The 20,958-nt window shown below is 43.1% G+C and overlaps 1 protein-coding gene across 1 annotated transcript; it reads left to right on the forward strand.

The window, feature by feature from the left end:
* The first annotated feature begins 7,456 nt into the window (after nucleotides 1–7,456).
* LOC116756721 (gamma-crystallin F) lies at nucleotides 7,457–10,000 on the forward strand. The gene is made up of 3 exons (XM_032637592.1): nucleotides 7,457–7,554; nucleotides 7,635–7,877; nucleotides 9,662–10,000. The coding sequence occupies exons 1-3, from the start codon at nucleotides 7,546–7,548 to the stop codon at nucleotides 9,932–9,934; spliced, it is 525 nt and encodes a 174-aa protein (XP_032493483.1). The 5' UTR covers nucleotides 7,457–7,545; the 3' UTR covers nucleotides 9,935–10,000.
* The last annotated feature ends 10,958 nt before the right edge of the window (nucleotides 10,001–20,958 follow it).

Below are 20,958 nucleotides of genomic sequence, written 5' to 3' on the forward strand. Positions count from 1 at the left end.
ATGGTTTGCTTGTGTTTTTCCTTTTGTCCTACATTTAATATTTTATTTATACACTCACATACACACGCACATACACACGAGATGCACGTGGAAATCAAGGTGTATGATCTACGGGTAACAAAGAAAATTCTCACAATAGAACTATGCTTTCAAATGAAGCAGAGCTTTACAGTTTACAAAACACTTCATAATACATTATCTTATTTGATTCTCTGGCCTTTAAACACATTGCTTCTTCAAACTAGATAGTGAGATATCTCTTCAGTTTTTCTTTGAGGAGTGAGGATCTGAAAGCTGAGGTTCAGAGATAGTGTGACCCACTTCTTAAATCAGGGATTCTGAAGCCGGCTACAATGGACTTCAGAAGATTTTTTAATTCCCTAAATTGTATGCAAAATTGAGTTCACAAATCTCTGGCAGGCGGACTCTTTTTTTTTTTTTTCTCCTTTCATTATTTTGCCTTTTTTTTTTTTCTTTCCCGTTTGATTTTGATGCCGAACTGGTCTCATGACACTCTCTGGACATTGAAACATTCAGTGGAGGAATGCTGATGGGGAGAGAGGAGATGGTTCTGGAAAAATTCTTGCCTTCCTAATGAAAGGGAGCAGCTGCCCCGGTGCCACAATTCCCTCTTATTTCAGACATGTTACACTCAAGAGCTGACAAGTATGAGGGAAATGTCACAGTTTCAGAAATGCTGGCCTTGATGTGGTCAAGCCCCTGAATCAATGTTTATTAGTCAGGGCTCTCCAGAGAAACAGAACCCATAGGATCTATATAGATATAGATGAGGAGATTTATTATAGGAATTGGTTCATGTGATTATAGAAATTGAGAAGTCCCATTATCTGCAAGCTAGAGCATCAGGAAAGCTGGTGGAATAATTCAGTCTGAGTCCAGAGGCCTGAGAGCCAGGAATGCTGATGTCTGAGGGCAGAAGGAAGAGGGAGTTCATCCTTCCTTCTCCTTTTTGTTCTATTCAGGCCCTCAACAGATTGGATGGTCTTCTCTACTCAGTATACTGACCCAAATCCTAATCTCTCCCGGAAATACCCTCACAGACACACCTAGAAATAATGTTTTACCAGCTATCTGGGCATCCCTTAGCCCAGTCAAGTCGACATAAAATTAACCATCACACAATGCCAGCAACCCTTTACCTTGAGACTTCTTGTAATGGGAGTAAAATAAACCCACATTTGATTATGGCACCACCATTGGGTGTTCTTTTATTTGTAGTTCAATACACATTTCTAGCTGACACAGAGTATATGTGACTTTTTCCAAGGTGACTGTTTAGAACTTTATTCAGAGTCTCAAAGAAGTTCCTAATGGAAAATCCCACCCCGCCAAGAAGAAGGGACGGAGGGAGGGAGGAAAGCAAGTCACTACAGCACAACGAAGTAATGTGGTGTTTAACATATTTCAGACCTGGAGGTCATCTAACCTAGATCACTCATTTTATGTAAGGTAAACTAAGGTTCAATTCTAATTTCAAACAGTTAATAATAGAAGTGGCATCAGAATTCAGAACTCACAGCTCAGAAAATCAGTGCTTTTCCATTGTGGAATCAGGAAGGTGCTTGTCAAAATAACGACAGCACCAGCTTACAGATTCTTACCATGAGGTAAGCAACCAACCAACAAGGAACTGAATTAAATATATAGGATAATCCAAAGCTGCATTCTCTGTCTATATAAATGCACACATGATACACACACAGTTATATATATTTATATAACTGTATACATATACTCTCCATATGTGTGTATATCTGTGTGTGTTAGTATATTGCCTGTGTAAGGTTATAGGGAAGTATAACACTATATTCACTTACATTAGTGCTTCTACTGCTTGTTTTCTTACTTGCACTCTCATTGCTAGAATCTTAGAAAGGAGTGGCGACTACGTTTGTACTCAAAGACTGATCTGATCAAGTCATTTCCCTGATTAAAAACCTTTGATATTGCTCCACTGCCCACAGGGAAAAATTCTACCTTTTTCAAGAAACTGGCCCCAGCCTACCTACTTCCTCTCTTATTACCTGACCCCAGTTGTCCTTTACTCCATCTCATCCAAGTCATCCAATCACGTTAAGTCATCCAATCACATCCAATCTCATCCAAGTCATCCAATCACGTTAAGTCATCCAATCACATCCAATCTCATCCAAGTCATCCAATCACATCCAATCTCTGAGTTTGCTCACATCTTTTCCTCACCCGGATTACTTTTCCCCACCTTCTACCCAGTAAGCTACTCATCTCCAAAGCTTGATCAGAATTCACCCCAATCCCTTGGCCAAAAATGGATCTGAATCAGTTAGCATACATTAGACTGAAAGTAGCCAAAACACCATAGCAATGGATAAGCAATGTGGAAATCTATTAGCTCACATGATAGGAAGTCCTAGGGTAGCACGGAATTTAGGAATGGTTAGTTCAGCAGCTCAACCATATCGTCAGGGCCCCAAGTTTTGTCCATCTCCCACCATATCATCAACCTGAAGCTGGTGTCCCTGGAAACCATAGCTGCTAGCTGCAAGCAGGGCAATACACAAGGAAGGTTGGGTGAAGGAAATCAACCAACAAGCTTTGCCTACAGCACAACTGTGCCCAGAGCACCAATTCCCAAGATTAAAGAGGACCTTGAAATATTATCAGTTCTTGAATGTAAGCTTTGGTGGTGTAAGATAGTCAGAATGGAATGAATAAAGGGAGAAAGAGGAAGAAGGCCCAAGAAGGGAAATGTAAAAAAAAATTTAAGACATTAATTATATTGATTATTCCCTTCTTATAAAGTAAGAGGACTATAAGTAAGTTAAAATAAATTCTGCTTTAAATGCTTTTTAATTCCCTTTCAACCACTAGGAGTTATCCGATTTTAATGTTTTCTTACAACCACAGTAGATTTTGTGTGTGTGTGTGTGTGTGTGCTGCACTGTGCGGCTTGTGAGATCTTACTTCCCCAGCCAGGGATTGAACCTGGGCTCCTGGCAGTGAGAGCGTGGAGTCCTAACCCACAGTAGCATTATTGAAATCAAGAAATTAATATTGAAAAAATTCATATTGATTCCCCTCTTTTCTTGTTGCTCATGGAAGATGCTTTAAATTGTAGTAAAATATACATAACATAAAATTTACCATTATAACCATTTTAAGTGTACAATTCAGTGGCATAAAGCACATTCACATCATTGTGCAACCACCGGCACTATTCATCTTCAGAAATTTTTCATCATCCCAAACTGAAACTCTGTACTCATTAAACAATAACTCCCCATTCCCACCTTCCCCCAACCCCTGGTAACCACCCTTCTACTTTCTTTCTTTATAAATCTGACTATTCTAGGTATCTCAAATGCATTGAATCATATAATATTTGTCCTGTGTCTGGCTCATTTCACTTAGCATAGTGTTTTCAAGGTTTGTTCACGTTGTGGCATTTATCAAAATTTCATTCCTTTTTAATGCTGATTAATATTCCATTCTATGCATATACCACATTTTGCGTACCTATCCGTTCTTAAATGGGCATTTGAATTGTTTCTTCCTTTTGGGTGTAATAAAGAATGCTGCTATGATCATTGGGGTACAAAGAGCTGTTCAACTCCCTGCTACCAATTCTTTCGGGTATATGCGTAGAAGTGGAATTGCTAAATCATATGGTAATTTGATGTTTAATCTTTAAGGAACTACCATACAGTCTTCCACAGTGGCTGTACCAATTTACATGCCCATCAGCAATGCACAAGCTTTCCAATTTCTCCACATCCTCTCTAAGACTTGTTTTCTGTTTTGATTTTGCTTTTTATACTAGCCATCCTAATGGGTGTGGAGTAGTATCTCATCGTAGTTTTGATTGCATATCCCTAATGATTAGTGATGTTGAGCATCTTTCCATGTGCTTATTGGCCATTGTATTATTTTCTTTGGAGAAGTGTCTATTCAAGCCTTGTTTGTCAATTGGGTTTTTTTTTGGAGGTGGGTGTTTTATTGTTGTTGAGTTATAGCAGTTCTTTATACATTTTGAATATCAATCCTTTATCATATGTGATTTGCAAATACTTTCTCACATCCTATTGGTGTCCTCTTCACTCTGTTGATAGTCTCCTTTGATGCACAAAAGTTTTTATTTTGATGAACTCCAATTTATCTATTGCCTATGCTTTGGTGTTATATCCAAGAAATCACTGCCAATTCTAATCTCACGAAGATTTTCCTCTATGTTTTCTTCTAAGAGTTTTATAGTTTTAGTTCTTTAACCCATTTTGAGTTAGTTTTTGTATGTGGTGTAAGGTAAGGGTCCAACATCATTCTTCCGCATGTGGATATCCAGTTTTCCCAGTACCATTGTTGAAAAGACTGTCTTTTCTCCATTGAGTGGTCTTGACAACCTTCTCAAAAATCATTTGACCATATGTGTAAAGGTTTGTGTCTGTGTTCTCTATTCTATTCCATTTGTCTGTATGTCTGTTTTTATGCCAGTACCACACTGTTTTGATTACTGTAAATTATGTAGTAAGTTTTGAAATGAGAAAGTGTGAGTTCTCCAGCTTTGTTCTTCTTTTTCAAGATTGTTTTGGGGGAGTCCACTGGTGGTCTAGTGGTTAGGCTTCAGCGCTTTCACTGTGGTGGTCCGGGTTCAATCCCTGGTCCAGGAAATGAGATCCTGCAAACCTCTCGGTGAGGCCAAAATTAAATAAATAAATAAAAATTAAAAATGGCTTCACACACACAAAGATAGATTGTTTGAGGTATTCGGGATCCTTTGAGATTCTATATAAATTTTAGAGTGGGTTTTTCTACTGCCACAGAAAATAACATTAGAATTTTATAGGGATTGCATTATATCTGTAGACCACTTTGGGAAGTATTCATATCTGAACAATATTAAATCTTCCAATCCATGAACACAAGATGTTTTTCCATTTATTTATATCTTCTTTTCTTTTTTTTTTTTTTTTTTTTGCGGTACACGGGCCTCTCACTGCTGTGGCCTCTCCCGTTGCGGAGCACAGGCTCCGGACGCGCAGGCTCAGCAGCCATGGCTCACGGGCCCAGCCGCTCCGCGGCATGTGGGATCTTCCCGGACCGGGGCATGAACCCGCGTCCCCTGCATCGGCAGGCGGACTCTCAACCACCGCGCCACCGGGGAAGCCCCTTCTTTTCTTTTTTTTGTTTTTTTTTTTTGTTTTTTGTTTTTTGGCGGTACGCGGGCCTCTCACTGTTGTGGCCTCTCCCGTTGCAGAGCACAGGCTCCGGACGCACAGGCCCAGCGGCCACGGCTCACGGGCCCAGCCACTCCGCGGCATGTGGGATCTTCCCGGACCGGGGCACGAACCCGTGTCCCCCGCATCGGCAGGCAGACTCTCAACCACTGCGTCACCAGGGAAGCCCCTATATCTTCTTTTCTTCAGCAATGTTTTGTAGTTTTCAGTGTATAATATACTCATGTTAAAATTTTAACATATGGTGAGCATTTTCCATATCATTAAATAAATTCTTTGAGAACATGATTTTTGGTAGCTGTGTAGCATCTCATCAAAGAGATGTTCTATAACTTACCTAATTAATGCCTTATGTAGACATTTTATTTGTATCTAATTTTTTATATTATAAACAGTGGTCTGATAAAACGCCACTGTGCATACTATTTTCATGTACCTTTAGCTATTTCCTTTGGACAAATTCTTAGAAATGAAAGTATTAGATCAAAGAAGTGAAAATTGAGAAGGTTTTTTTTGCAGGGGAGGAATAAGGTGACTTTTTTATTGTGACAAAAAACACATAACAGGGTTTCCCTGGTGGCGCAGTGGTTGAGAGTCTGCCTGCCGATGCGGGGGATGCAGGTTCGTGCCCCGGTCCAGGAGGATCCCGCATGCCGCGGAGCAGCTGGGCCCGTGGGCTGTGGCCGCTGGGCCTGCGCATCCGGGGCCTGTGCTCCGCAGCGGGAGAGGCCACAGCAGTGAGAGGCCCGCGTACCACAAAACAAAACAAAACAAACAAAAAAAACCACGTAACATTAAATTTACCATCTTAACCATTTTTTAACCACAGTACAGTAGTGTTAACTACATGGATGTCCTTGTGCAAAGATCTCTAGAACTTTTTCATCTTGCAGAACTGAAAGGAGGTTTTAAAATATTCATCCACAGTGATCTTTAAAATACAGTACTATGGTTTGAATTTTTTCCTCCTTTCTACTTCTCTGTAGTTTCCAATTTTCTATAAAATTAGAATTTTTAAAAGAAAGAATGTGAATCAGGCTTATTAAATTTATGTGTTTCAAATAAAATTGTTCAGGGCAAACAATTTATTAGCATTAGACTTAAATAGCAAGAATCCACACTAAGGAACGAGACAGGTGTATCACGTTTACATCTGTTTGAGGACCAGCTCCTTCTAAAGCAGTGGTTTGCAACCGGGGTTGATTTCACTCCCCCAGGGGACATTTGGCAATGTCTGAAAATATTATTTGGTTGTCATAACCTTGAGAGTAATGCAAATAGCATGAGGTTGTGAAATCCTGTTCTAAAGAGTGGAGCACCAGAAGCTGCTGGGGGGATGGGGGGTGGGTGGTAAGGAAGGAAGACTCTAGTGCCCGGAACCAGAGCATTAACTAAGGAGCAACCAGGCTTGCCCAGGGCTGGGGAAGGTAGAGAAGGCAGAATCTTCCCAAGATTGTAGGATTTTAAATCTGTTACATTTGCATGTTAACTTGAATTTTCAGCAGCTAGAACTAATTAACCTTAGAACCTGGTTTGCAAAATTATTGGTTAAATAAAAAGTTACAGTGTGAGTAATAACCACCCGTTAGTCCCCTCATGAACTCCAAAGTTGCGGGCTTCCAGCCGGTGGGCCGGAGGCAGCAGCTGAGTCTGGAGGCGGCCCTGGTCCAGTCTCCAGGGAGCAGAGCCGAGCCAGGTGCTTAAAGAGGGTTTCCTCGGGGTCCAACCCCCATCACCTTTCCTCTGGTGTGTTGTCTGCTGCACCCGCTCATCAGCGGGGAGGCTGGTAGGAGCTTCTCTTAGAGGAGAATCCCATCCTCCTTCAGACGTCCTGCGGAGAAGGCAGGTGCAACCCACGTCCCACATCCTCACACCAAGGAAATGCTCTCTCATCTAAACGCCTCCCGCTGGAGCCCATCCTGACCTCTGACCCGGTCACTACCCGGTGTTGTTCCTCAAAAAGAGATCACTTCGAAATTCAAAAAGGTTAAAAAATGTTTCATTACAAGCATTAACCCCGTTAGGCGCTTTTGCTCGCTTCCAATCTCCTGAATAGGCTTCATTTAAAGGCCCCAGAGGCACCAAGTGACAGTTTTACGCGGGTCATCAGTTCGAAAGCTCTGGAGAGTCTAAGAGAAAACATACAATAAGTCCCCCGTCCACCCCCGCCGTCATTATATAGAAGAGAGAGAGGAAATCCTCCTCACGCGGGGGCCCCTTTTGTGTCGTTCCTGCCAACACAGCAGCCCTCCTGCTATATAGACCCGCGCGCCCGCCCCACCGCACTGAACTCGCATCCCCGCATCCAGCAGCCATGGGGAAGGTGAGCCCCGCGCCGGCGGGAGGGGCCCGCAGCCAGGCTGGAGGCCAGGCCTCTGAGCCCTGTCCTTCCCTTCCCTGCAGATCACCTTCTACGAGGACCGGGGCTTCCAGGGCCGCCACTACGAGTGCAGCAGCGACCACGCCAACCTGCAGCCCTGCTTCGGCCGCTGCAACTCCATCCAGGTGGACAGCGGATGCTGGATGCTCTATGAGCAGCCCAACTACCAGGGCCAACAGTACTTCCTGCGGCGCGGCGACTACCCCGACTACCAGCAGTGGATGGGCCTCAACGACTCCGTCCGCTCCTGCCGCCTCATCCCCCACGTGAGTCCGGTTCCCCTGGGCCTGCCGTGCCCTCGGGTCACACCAGTGCTCCAGACACAGTGGTCAGGCTGCAGGACGGTGGCCTTCTTTTGCTGGCTCTAACCGGGTTCTCTTTCCCTTTATTAATGTCTTTAAGGTTTCTTTCCACCGAAAAATTGAGTGATGCAATGCTCTTAATTGAAATTGTATTCTCCTTTGCTAAAATTAAGCTCACCTCTACTGGGCAAAAGTGGTGCACGGCATTAGTTTAGAGCGTCTGTGCCACCGCTGAGGAATAAGCAACAGGTGAACTCCTCACACCCAGGTGCCCTTAGGCTAGTTATTGGGCTACTTCTCTCCTTCCTCATCTGTAAAGCAGGGTTAATAAGGGCAGTTGGCTCATCGAACTGTGATGAGGTCAAAAGGACATTGCCCAGCACATGGCAAACTACCCCCTCCTCCAAATATTAACCATTATGAATATCAAGGGTCCCTCAAGTTCTGCTTTTTGATTAGGCAAAACAAATAACCAACAATGTGATTCTAGTAGCACCTGCAAAGCCCACTGCTACCCAAGTAAAGCCCGAGCAGCCTGGAATTCCACAGTTAGGGAGACTTTAGTTTGCCTATGACAGAGTCCTGTGGAAAATGTACCACTCGGGAAATTTGAAATCCCCTCAGAGGGTTGAAAGCCTTGATAGGACCCAGACTGGCATTAGGAGCCTGGAAATCTGGGCTTTTACTTTCCAGCCCTCTTTGATTACAGCCTGAAAGCTCTAGTCATTAGTTTCTCTTAAAAGAAGAAAAGACTTAGAATGGTTGCTCCACGTGTGTCAGGCTGTTGTGAAGATCAAATTAGATAACGCACACGTGAGTCTTTTGCAAACCATGGAAGATACCTTATTAGCAGTTTTTTATACCTCAGAATGAATTGCTTATGAGAACCTTTCCTAACAAGGATTTAATGGTGGAAGAAGGAAGAAGGAATTGAGTGGGTACCTGCTGGGAAGGAACAAGCAGATAAAAGAACAAGCGCTCAGGAAGAGACAGACAGGATTTGTCCAGGACTGACAGCCTGCCCTTACATTTTTCTAAAGGTTTTATAATCTATTGATCTAGACAGGCCTCCTTCATGATCTTGAGCTTCTATTTTTATTAATTACCTAAAAGTGTTTTGCCAGACCATATATTAGAGGTGAGAACTGAAACCTAATCGTTACGATGGCTCTTGCTTCTCAGGATTTTAGAATAGCAGGACTCAAGGCAGAAAGGAAGGGATTAAGGAGTTGCCTGGGCTGGACTGCCACCACCTGTGCTTCACTTTGGGGAAAGCAATTCGACTTCCTCTCTTCCCAGCCTCTTCTAATGCTATCGAGATTGAAAATAATGCCTTTTGCCAGGGATATATTTGTCTTTTTATTTTAATATCTAATTATTTTTATATCCTCGAAGGAGAGCTCCAGACCACCGTTTAAGTCTATAAAGGAGAGAGCACAAATTATATATAAAAATTGTCACTTAAGAATGGTACTAAGTAGGTACTAAATATGATTCATGTAGGTTGTGGCCCTAGAAAACTATGGAGCACCATGCATATCTTGGTCTGTGTGAATGGCCCCTCTTCAGTTTTGCAGTGTGCAATCTACCCAACTATACCCAGTGGCCCTGGTGTTGGTTGTCTTTTTAATTTGTCATCTTTGATATAGAAAAGACTAAAAAAATGCCCATTCCCCCAGTGGTGTGAGTGATTGGTTGCTAAAGGCTAGGTTTTCTGACCCTTCCCATCTGCTGATTGCTGAACCCAGACCAGCTCCCACCGGCTGAGGATGTACGAGCGAGAGGACTACCGAGGCCAGATGGCGGAGCTCACGGAAGACTGCTCCTCGCTCCGCGACCGCTTCCACTTCAATGAGATCCGCTCCCTTCACGTGCTGGAGGGCTGGTGGGTCCTCTATGAGATGCCCAACTACCGTGGGCGGCAGTACCTAGTGAGGCCGGGGGACTACAGGAGCTACCACGACTGGGGGGCCCTGGATGCCAGAGTGGGCTCCCTGAGGAGGGCCGTGGATTTCTACTGAAATATTTTTACTCTACCGTTTTCTCCATCTGGAAGCTAATAAAATATTTCCTGTGTGTCTCCTGCAGTTATGTAGCTTTCTTTTCCTTTCAGATTCCTTGGAAAGAAAGGCTCAGCAAAAATAAAGCTGGGGATAACGTGGATTTTCTTACATGTATCAGCGGAAAGGGTGGTGTGGGGAAGCAGTTAAGAGGACAGGCTCTGGAGCCGGAATGCCTGGGTCCACATCCACTTACTAGCTATAGGCAATTGAGCAAGTTAGCACTTTTAACATTTTTGTGTCTCAGTTTTCTAATTTGTAAAAAAGGGGGTAATAATACTTTTCTCTTCATAGAAGTTAAATGTGGCTTAATTAAGTTAATAGCCATAATTCTCTTACAACGATGCCAGGCACAAAGCAACTGATATATAATAAGAACTTACAACATAAGTGTTCCTTAGTTATTACTGAGTATCTGGACCTTGTATATTAGTGTTTTCAAAGTATCAGTAATGGGTTGAGGATCACCTGCGACACCAGTTAAAAGACAGAATCCTAAACCCCACCCCACAGGTGATTCATATGCAAATGAAATTTAAGAACTGCAGTTCTAAATCTAGTTTTCTGTACTACAGAATTACATCCGAAAAGATTGAACACCTCCATTTTTAGACACTGGGCTCTGTACCAGGAAACAACAATGAGCAGAAGTGGGTCCTTGTCTCCAAGAGCTTACAGTCTAGTGAGGGAGCAGAATATCCAAGAGAATTTTTAAACTAATTATCCCAGCAGCATGGTTGTTGCATGTATGTCTACACGACTGTGGGAGCATTGAGGAAGAAGCCCAAGATACTTGTCAGAGTATCTGAGGTGCTCCTACTGCAACTTCATCCATCCCTAGGAAGGACTTTGAATTCCCACCACCACACTGAGAATTATCAAAGACGCGGCTTATTATCAAGTATCAAAGACCCGGCTCCAAAATTCTTCTGGTAAAATTTCTAACAGAATGCTAGGAAAAAGAGATTGAAACAGATGATCATACCGACATGACAGGCAATATAACAAAGGGATTAGAACTCTAAAATATGACTGCAGTTAGACTGCATTAGTTTGAATCTCAACTATATCTTGTACGAGCCAGGCAAGAGTCTCAGATCGGGTTCCCCCAGACACAGATCATGAACCAAGGATTCAGGAAAAGTGACTTATGGGGAAGTGCTCCCACAAGGAAAGGTGAGGGAGTTGAAGAAGCAAGATGGGGAAGAAAATGCCAACTTAGCCAGATCCCTTGGAGAGCCTCAGAGCATGGATCATACCTCCAAGTTTCTCCCGACTGGAGACAAAGGATCTGGGGGCTGGTTGTCTGACAACAGTCCCTTTTGCCATTGATCACAGGGCAAGGGAGACACAAAACTCCCAGAGCCTTTGGACTCTCCTCACTGGCTGGTAAGGGGCAATCATCAGAAGGTTGCAGGGCAAGCGTTAGCAGCAAAGCCTGCCGAAGCTGGGCACTCAGAGCTGCAAAGAAGGCCTGAAAGGATCTGGGCAGAGTGTACCTCGTCAGTATAACAGGGATAGTAAAAGTCCCTCCCTTGCATGGTGTGAGGTTAAAATGATATAAGGCCTGTAAACACTAAGTACAGTGCCTGGCACATGGTAAGTGCTCACCAACTGTCTACAATTATTATTATCATCATCATCATCATTATTATTAAGTTCTATGGATTTGGGAGAAATGGATATAAATGTTGTGGAAACACCATGAACTAGTCTTGTCCCACAGGGAAGAAAGCATGGCACATACGAGGGAAACAATGAGTAATTTGAGTTGACCAAAGTATGAAGAGCCCAGAGAAGTAAGAGAGAAGGTGGTCTGATAGTTAAGGCCAGACCTGGGAGGGAAACAGCATTAGTCATCAGACCTTGGCTGAGACAGAGTGATATTGTCAGTAGGCTCAGAACCAGCATCTAGAACCTGAGCTCTAAAGTCAAAAGCATTTTAAAAAATAAAAGGAGAGAAATGGAACAAGCAAAATTATTTCAAATCCACATAAGCAAAAACCAGTAAAGGAGAAGCATTAGTACAGAACACTAACACTGCTTCTTCCTCCACAAGCAACGTGACCCCATTCTCCTCCAAGAGGCCAAAGCTAGCTGCCTACTCAGACCTGTGAACTGGAAAATGTGATTGTGTAGGGGCTTCCCTGGTGGCACAGGGAGCACGTGTTTGAGCCCTGGTCAGAGAAGATCCCACATGCCGCAGAGCAACTAAGCCCACGTGCCACAACTACTGAGCCTGCGCTCTAGAGCCCATGAGCCACAACTACTGAGCCCGTGTGCTACAACTACTGAAGCCCACACGCCTAGAGCCCATGCTCCGCAACAAGAGAAGCCACTGCAATGAGAAGCCCGCACCGCACAACGAAGGGTAGCCTCTACTCGCCGCAACTAGAGAAAGTCCACACACAATCAATGAAGACCCAACGCAGCCAAAAAAAAATAAATTTTTTTTAAAAAAGAAAAGGTGGTTGTGTAATAATCAACACAAGCTATTTAAAACCTTTACATTTTCACTGCCACTCCTTCTCACATTACCTTTCATCAAAACTATTCCAATAACTTCTTAACTTAGTTACTTTCTCCTCGGCCCTTCCAGCTCTCGTTAAAAAACAACTTTTTTCTCTAAGAACAAAACTAGTATATTGAATACGTTGTTTGGGCATATGCATTGCTTCTGTTAGGGTTAATTGCTAAGGTTATTTGAAGAAGCTTGAAAATAAAAAGAAAGAGGAAGGGGAGAGGAAGAAAACAGAGAGATACTAGCGGTGAGAGAATGGTGTCTCAGGACAGGGTGTGGCATTTATGGAGGTAAAAAGTGGTGAGATTCTGAACATATTCTGAAGGTGGAGCCAAAAAAAACTCTTGCTGGATTCAATGTGGAGGTGAGAGAGAGGTTTGGTCTGAGCAACTGGAAGGAAGGAGTTGCAGTCAACCCAAACAGGGAGAACTGCTGAGGAGCAGGTTTGTGGAGGAAAACCAGGAGGTCCCATTTTGGACAAGATGAGTTTGAGGTGTCTGTGAATATCTAAGTGAAATTGTTAACCAGGCAACTGGTTATACTAACCTGGAGTTCAGGAGAGAGGCTGGGCTGGAGATCTACTTTTGTAAGTCATTGGTGGGTAGATGGTATTGAAAGTTATAAGCCTGAACAGGATGTCCAAGGGAGTGTGTGTAGGTGGAGAAGCCTGGGGTGCACTCCAGCTTTAAGAGCACAAGACAAAGAAGAATGTATGGGTCAGGGAAAGCTAAATGCTGTAACAAAGAGCACCAACAGTTCAGTGACTTACACAATAAAAGTTTTATCTTTCATTTAAAAAAATAATAAAATAAAATGTTAAACAATAAACAGAGGTTTTTTGGTTTTGTTTTTAACATAATGACTTTTTAGCTAGTTCTTCAGACCAGATACATTCAGAAACATTGAAGTCAGCAGGAACAATGCCAATATAATTAGAGAAGTGGAATCTAATTGTTTTATATCACTTTTAATTTTTTGCCCATTATACTAAAAAGCACTACATACAGATTCTTCAAGGAAATTTGGAAAATTGTAATGAATACTTAAAAATACCAGGATGCCCTGTATACATCTATAAATCTCCTTCAGTTTGAACATAAATGTGATTATGAATAAAGCTGTTATAAACAAACAAACAAAAAATACCAGGGTGCCTATGCACCCACATTTAGAATTACTAAGAGAGAGAGATTAAGGACTTCGAAGCTGTGGTAGGCAGAGCGACAGAGGCCTGGTGTACAACTGCCTAGAGTTACTTCCTCTTAGATGAGAGCACCACCCAGTGCTCACCAGAAGGAAGGCAGTTATGGTTTAAAAGTTTGTCGCAACATCACAATTACTAAGAGATTATTTTGCACCTTTTAAATATACTGTTATGCCGTGTAGGCAAGATAAACTTATAACTTAGCCGAAGAGCTTATTAAGTAAGTGTAAATTGTACTCAAATAGCAGTGTTTGAGAGCTTTGTGACACAGCATAGGTATTTCCTAAGAGAAGGTGAAGAAAGGCACGTTGGTTGGTCTGTGTTCACCGGAGCGCCTGTGGCCCTTCGGAGAAGGGAATCCAGCATTTGTTTGTGCCTTTTCACAGAGCCTATGTCTTCTCCTCCATCTCCCAACATCTGACAGATCCATTTCTAATTTATGAAACTTTGAGTTCATGGGTAAGATAGATCCCATACCCTTGTTCAAATACTTCCTTCACTTTCACCTTCAAGCTCAACACCTATTTACTTATGATTTCTCAACCAACTCTTTTTTACATCCTTTACATTTTTTCTTACCATTGTATATGAGTAGTTCTTTTACCAGAATATTGATTCATCTCTTTTAGAAAACAGGGACAGCTATGCCACATGTCATTGGCTGACTTCCTGTGTCTCTATCCCTCTCTCAGTGTCTACAGACATATATGGTTGTTCATAACCCACTGGTCTTAAAAAGTCTCAGATCAATCTAGGTGTATTCAGAGATGATGAACAGTGTGTAGGGCAGCTCCTCTGCCCATCCTTGCCTTTGAAAGCCACGACCGTGGCTCTTTAGAATAACACCCAAGCTTGCGTCTTGAGGCTGCTTTGAGCAGTATCCTCCAAACGATGTTTGTCTTTCTGCCTGAATCATCCCACTGCCAGCTTATGCTGGTCTCAAAGGTGGGAATTGGGAACTGTTGATAGAGTGCATAAACATAGCCCCTGTTCTCATAGCCTTTGGGCTTTGTTAAGAGTTCCAGAAAACTTTCACCACACGTACCACATGAAAGGGGACCGCTGCAAATCAGCCCAGATCCCAGACACCCACCAGGGTCTACCACACTCCCACTTGGAAACTTCCCTGTTCCCACTGACTCAGACTTTGTGGCCACCTGTCTCACCCTCTCAGGGTCCTGGCTTGGAAAATAAGATAAACCCTGTTGTACCTCATCATCTTTTCTTTCCTTGAAATCAGACTAGTCCATTCTAAACTAAGTCTCACCAGATTCTTCACCATGGTTTCCAGGTCCTACAGCTCACTTTTTGCACCTCTTTTGTTCTTGAAAACTCTTCCTCTTTAATACTTACTTAATCTGGCTTTATTATTTTTTTTAAAGAACTTTCCTTTTATTTATTTTTATTTTTTTGGTCGCACCACATGACATGTGGGATATTAGTTCCCCAACCAGGGATCGAACCTGCACCCCCTGCACTGGAAGGGCAGAGTCTTAACCACTGGACCGCCAGGCAAATCCCTTAATCAGGCTTTATTTAAAATGTTTCTTTTCCCCCTTCATCCTCCATTATAATCCTCCATTCAAGGATTCACAGAACTCAATTTTGCCTTTAAGAAGCATCAGCAGTAAAAAAAAAATAAAGCGGCAGCAGCAACAGAATTCAACGCAGCAAATTTAAATTAACTAATAATCATTACAACTGTTAAAGTGCTTCAGCTTTCACAGTTAACAGTTCACCATAACCCTCTAGCTGGTTTTCTGTTAGAAGCCTTGCTCCTGAATTCTCTAGAGCTAATTTTGGGAATCAGACTTAGATACTAACATTACCATCCACTAGTTGTGAGACATCAGGCAAGCACTTAACCTCTCAACTGTAATGGGGCTAATCATAGAAGCCACATCCTGGGGCGTTTGTAAGATGTAAATAATAACATAATGCTATAAAATGCCTGACATATAGTAACTCATTAAATGTTAACTATTGTTGTTACATTTTATTTATCTTTTTATTGTCCTAAGTATTGTATTTTGTACTTGTTGTGGACTTTAAAAAATTATCAAGAAGCCCAAAGCTTGGCTAAAAATAATGTAATTATAAGAGTATGTAAGGGAGCTATAGTACCTAGAATACAGGAAATAATAGATCTACTGTTCTCCAAACTAGTCAAATAAATTTCTCATTTCTAGGCAATACATTGTAAAGGTATCATTACTAACATCACATTTTCTAAAGAGGATACCAGAATTGTGAAGAGTTTAAAAACCATCTCCTAAGAGTAAAGAAACTGGGACTATTGAAACTGTAGAGAAAAAGTATTTTCAGATATTTAAAAGGATCCCATATGAAAAAGAGCCCAGACTAATTTTCTGAGTCCAGTACAGAAGCAACACCAATGGGTATAATTTATGGGGAGATTGCTATCAGTCTCACAAAAAAGACTTTAAAGTAGGTAGAAATAGCGGCAATGTAATAGGCACAGGGTAGTGACCATCCTGTTCCTTGAGGGGCTCAGGCATCCACCGAATAATAGAGTGTTTCTGTGCAGGTGGGAATTGAACTTAACTCTGAGCATCCCTTCTTACTCATGGGAGTTTATTTATCCAATTCTAGGGAGGCGGAGTAGATGCCTTCTGTTGCAAGTGACAGATTGTCAACTCAAAAGAGTTTAAACTGGGCTTCCCTGGTGGCGCAGTGGTTGAGAGTCCGCCTGCCGATGCAGGGAACACGGGTTCGTGTCCCAGTCCGGGAAGATCCCACAGGCCGCGGAGCAGCTAGGCCCGTGAGCCGTGGCCGCTGAGCCTGCGCGTCCGGAGCCTGTGCTCCACAACGGGAGAGGCCACAACAGTGAGAGGCCCGCGTACCGCAAAAAAAAAAAAAAAAGAGTTTAAACTGAAACAGGATTAGAACTAGGAAGTCACAGCTGTTTCATGCCGAAATGTATTCAAGGGTTCAAGCAATGATATCCTTTCCTTCGTGTGGGCTTCATCCTTAAACAGGCTTTCCCATGAGAAGTTCACAGGAATCCAGGATTACCAGATCACTAGTGTTCAAAATCCCCATCTCTCTCCCTGAACATTTAGATCAAGTCTCTTAAAAGGATTCCTGTTAGTCCTGCAGGGGTGAGTTGCCAGCCCTGAACTATGAGTGCTTCCTAGAGGGTGGCATGTTCTAATTGGCCAGCCTTGATCACATGACCACCATGTGTTGGGGAGATAGGACCTTGGGATTACTAGCTCTACCTGTGGAGGAGCAGTTCTCAAAGAGAAGAGATGTAGGGCTGACAAAAATAACAGATATCTGCTACAACGGGAGGCTTGAATATGTAGATGTGAACATTTATGCCTCCAAAGTCCCTGGATGATCCCAAGAAACCCTCTTCTTCTGTAAGGTATTATCCATTATTCACAGATGTAAAGTATGGACAAAACCTTATTTTCCCTTTTGTAAACGTTTTTCTTTATAGGTCCATATTTTTCTTCTCTAAGAGGTTTATAAGAATAAATGACTATAATTACCAAAGTAATCTAGAAATTCTTTCTAGGAATAACTAGTGGAAAGTAGGAGTCAGTTGGGTTCAATTTGGTGCAAATGAACCACAGATGGAAATATGAGTTTACATAGGCTTAATGTGACCTTTCTTTACAAATTCAGATTAGTGGAGGAAACCATTTGTAAGAATTAGTTCTTTGAATTGTGACTGTCGTGAATTTGGTTTGGGGCTACCCATTGGTTATTGATTCTTTCCTTCCCAGGAACAACTATTGCTTTCCTGTTTGTCTCATTTTGTGTCCTGGGAATTTTGTTGACTTTTGGAAAGTCCATAATGATGGGGACTGATAGCCAGGGGGACCAACCTGTAATTAGAAGTTTGAAACATCCAGCCCCACTGCCACCAGCCACCTGTGGGGAAGGGAGAGGTGGTCAGTAATTTCACCAACCATGTCTATGTAATGAAGCCTACTTAACACCCAAAAGGACGAGGTGTGGAGAGCTTCCAGGTTGGTGAACATGTGGAGGTGCTGGGAGGGTTATGCACCAGGCAAGGGCATGGATGCTCTGAGCCCCTTTCCCCACACCTTGCCCTATGCAGCTCTTCCATCTGGCTGTTCTGCCCAAGATTTTTAAGTGACAACAAATGACATATATATAACTTTAGACTCTTTAGAATACTAAATCTTTCCTAAGAAATTTTCAGAAACAAAAGAGTAGCCACTTCCTGTGAAAGAAACGAGTTTAATAGCCATGATCTTATCACCAGCTTTTTTTTTTTTTTTTTTTTGCGTACATGGGCCTCTCACTGTTGTGGAGCACAGGCTCCGGACGCACAGGCCCAGTGGCCATGGCCCACGGGCCCAGCCGCTCCGCGGCATGCGGGATCCTCCCGGACCAAAGCCCGAACCCGTGTCCCCTACATCGACAGGCGGACTCCCAACCACTGCGCCACCAGGGAAGCCCGTCACCAGCTATTTTTAGCAAAAGTCTTTTCTTTAAACCACTACTTATACTCCTTAAACAAATTAAAACTAAAACCTCTTAAAAGTCCTTTTATTAAAAAATATCCTTTCCTAATAAACCTGTAATCTAGTAAATAAACTGTTTCTCTGAGTTCTCTGAGCCAGTCTAGCAAATTAACGAAATTCAGGGAGGAGGTTGTGGGAACCTCCAATTTATAGCCAGTAGGTCAGAAGCACAGTTGATAACCTGGATGCGATTGGCATCTGAAGAGGATGCAGGCAGTCTTGTAAGACTGAGCCCTTAACCCACGGGATCTGATGCTATCTCTGGGTAGATAGTGTTAAAATTGAGTTATATCATATGACACCCAGTTAGTGCTGCAGAATTGCTTGATGTGGAGGATGGGGGGAACCTCCATACATTTGGGGACCAGAGTACAGAGCGTTTGGAGTATTGTGTGTGGTGTAGGGAAAACAATAGCATGTTTTTTCTTTATATCTAAGCACCTTTCTCCAATAAAAGGAACCACGGCTCCTAGGAGAAGTGGTTAATTCCAAGACAGGAGCAGGGAAAATAAATATGAGTATGGAACATTTTGTGGTACGAGAAAATAAGAAAATACTAAAAAAATCAAAGGGAGAGACACAGGCGCCAACCCAATGGTGATCCTAATGACAGAAGCTGGAACCATTTAAACCATTATGTCTCAGCTTGTCCTGGGCTAGTGAGGATTCATTGTAACTGCTGCCCTACAGGGAGCTTTTTAACATGGTGACATGGTGGGAAGCAGCCTCTTCTCTACCCACTTCCTCATTGGACCTATCAGTTTGAATATCTCCATTAGCTCAGAGGCAAACAAAAAACTTCCCCATGAGGTATAATACACATTATTATAATTTTAGAGATAAGACTTAATTGGTACTGTTCAGACGAGTCTCTGCTGATGCTTTATGACAGGAAAATATTGAAATTCTTTAAACATCTGGAATATACATCCAGACATGGACAGCTGACTTGGTGGCACTGTGTAATATAACTTCCGCATCAGTGACCAGGGATCAAACAGCTGCTGAAAGGACAACAGCGTTGGAAGGCTGTCCTGCTACTTTGACAATGTTTCTCTCTGCCATGTAGCCAATAATAATTGACAACATTTACAGCATTTCCAGTGTGGCAGGCACAGTGCCAATCACTTCACATCCATTTGCTTGTTCCAATCTTTTCGCAACAGCCATATGAGTTAGGTACTGGCAGTATCTGCATTTAACAAGGATACCAGTTCATAACAGTTAAATGATTAATCCAGCGCCACATACAAATGGAAGGAGCAGAGCCAGGATTTGAAGCCAGATTTCTCTGACTCCGGAATCCTCGCGGTTCACCATTAGGTTATACACCTCTGCCTCCGGCAGGATAAGGACACGCTTTGACAAAGGAAGACTTGGGTGTGGGGGGGGGTGGTTGGAAGGGTCAGAAACATGTACAGTTGATCCCCAGTATCTGCAGGGGATGGGTTGCAGGAGTCCCTGGGGATACCAAGATGCCCAGATGCTCAAGTCCCTCCTATAAAAAGGCTGGCACGGTCGGCCGACCTCATCTGCGGGTTTGGCATCTGAAGACTCAACCAGCTGCTGGTTGAAATTGGATGCCCTGGATGCAGAACCTGTGGATGTAGATGGCCAATTGTATGTTTACGGAAAAACATCGATGTAGAAGTGGACTCAAGCAGTTCAAGACTGTGTCGGTCAAGGGGTGACTGTATACTATTGCCTGGACGTGCCATTTGTAGCAATAATTTACTTAAAGGTTGTAATCTCATCCTAAATGAGGAGAAAAGAGGCAGAGGGAGAGGCGGGAAAAGGGTCCCACCTAGAGGACTGGAAACAGGAAAAAGGGATCTTTGAAACTCAAAAGCAGCACTCATGAAACCAGACTGGCTATAGCAGCTTCCGTCATTTTAGACAAGGTCGCCAGCAAGACCATAAAGGAGGGTGTGACTGGGGGGCTCCCTGCTGCCAACGGGTCCCACAGTGAAAGGGAGTTCGCAGGCCTCATAGTGAAATGGAGCAGGACCCTGTGGTCTAGCCCCCCGTGTCCTCAGCCTGCCTTTTGTCTGTGGAAAAACTTCAGCCAATGAATAAGTTTAATCAGAGAAATGAGAAAGTACAGAAACAAAGGAAAACAGTCCAACAAGACTGAATAATCATAGTTCAGTCAGCAAACACAGTCAAGGACCTTCAGCTCCTCCTCAAGGGCTATAGAGAATATTCTGAGCCATATCCTGTGAGCTTGTGAGCTCTTACAGATACTAAAAGCCCCACCAGGTGGAAGAAGTTAACTACGTGATGACCAGATTGTAGTCAAGACATAAACTGCCACAATTCTGAGAATTAACCTCAAGAAAATGGGAACAAACCAACCCTGGAACTGTTAAAACAATCAAGATGATGCTGGTCAGACCACCACATTTCCAACTTCAACGTGACGGCCAGAGCTGACTGTGCTGCTTCTACATGTAGCCTCCTCCCTCCGTCTATAAAGGCTCTTGCCCCCTGCTTGTCTGGGGGGACGCGGTGGGGAGTCGGCCTTTGGACAAGAGTCCGCCCTCCCCCACGGTTGCCGGCATCCAAAACAGAGCAAACTTTCCTTTCCACCAATCTTGCCTCTTTATTGGCTTTTGAGCGGCGAGCAGCCAGACCCCCACTTCCAGTTACAATAGTGGTTTGTCCTCCATGACAATCCTGCCTTCATTTGGGGAGGAAGGGGTTTGATAAACCACCACAGATCTAGGGCACGATACCA

The sequence above is a fragment of the Phocoena sinus genome, chromosome 7 (assembly GCF_008692025.1).
Source record: "Phocoena sinus isolate mPhoSin1 chromosome 7, mPhoSin1.pri, whole genome shotgun sequence".
Lineage (NCBI taxonomy): Eukaryota > Metazoa > Chordata > Mammalia > Artiodactyla > Phocoenidae > Phocoena > Phocoena sinus.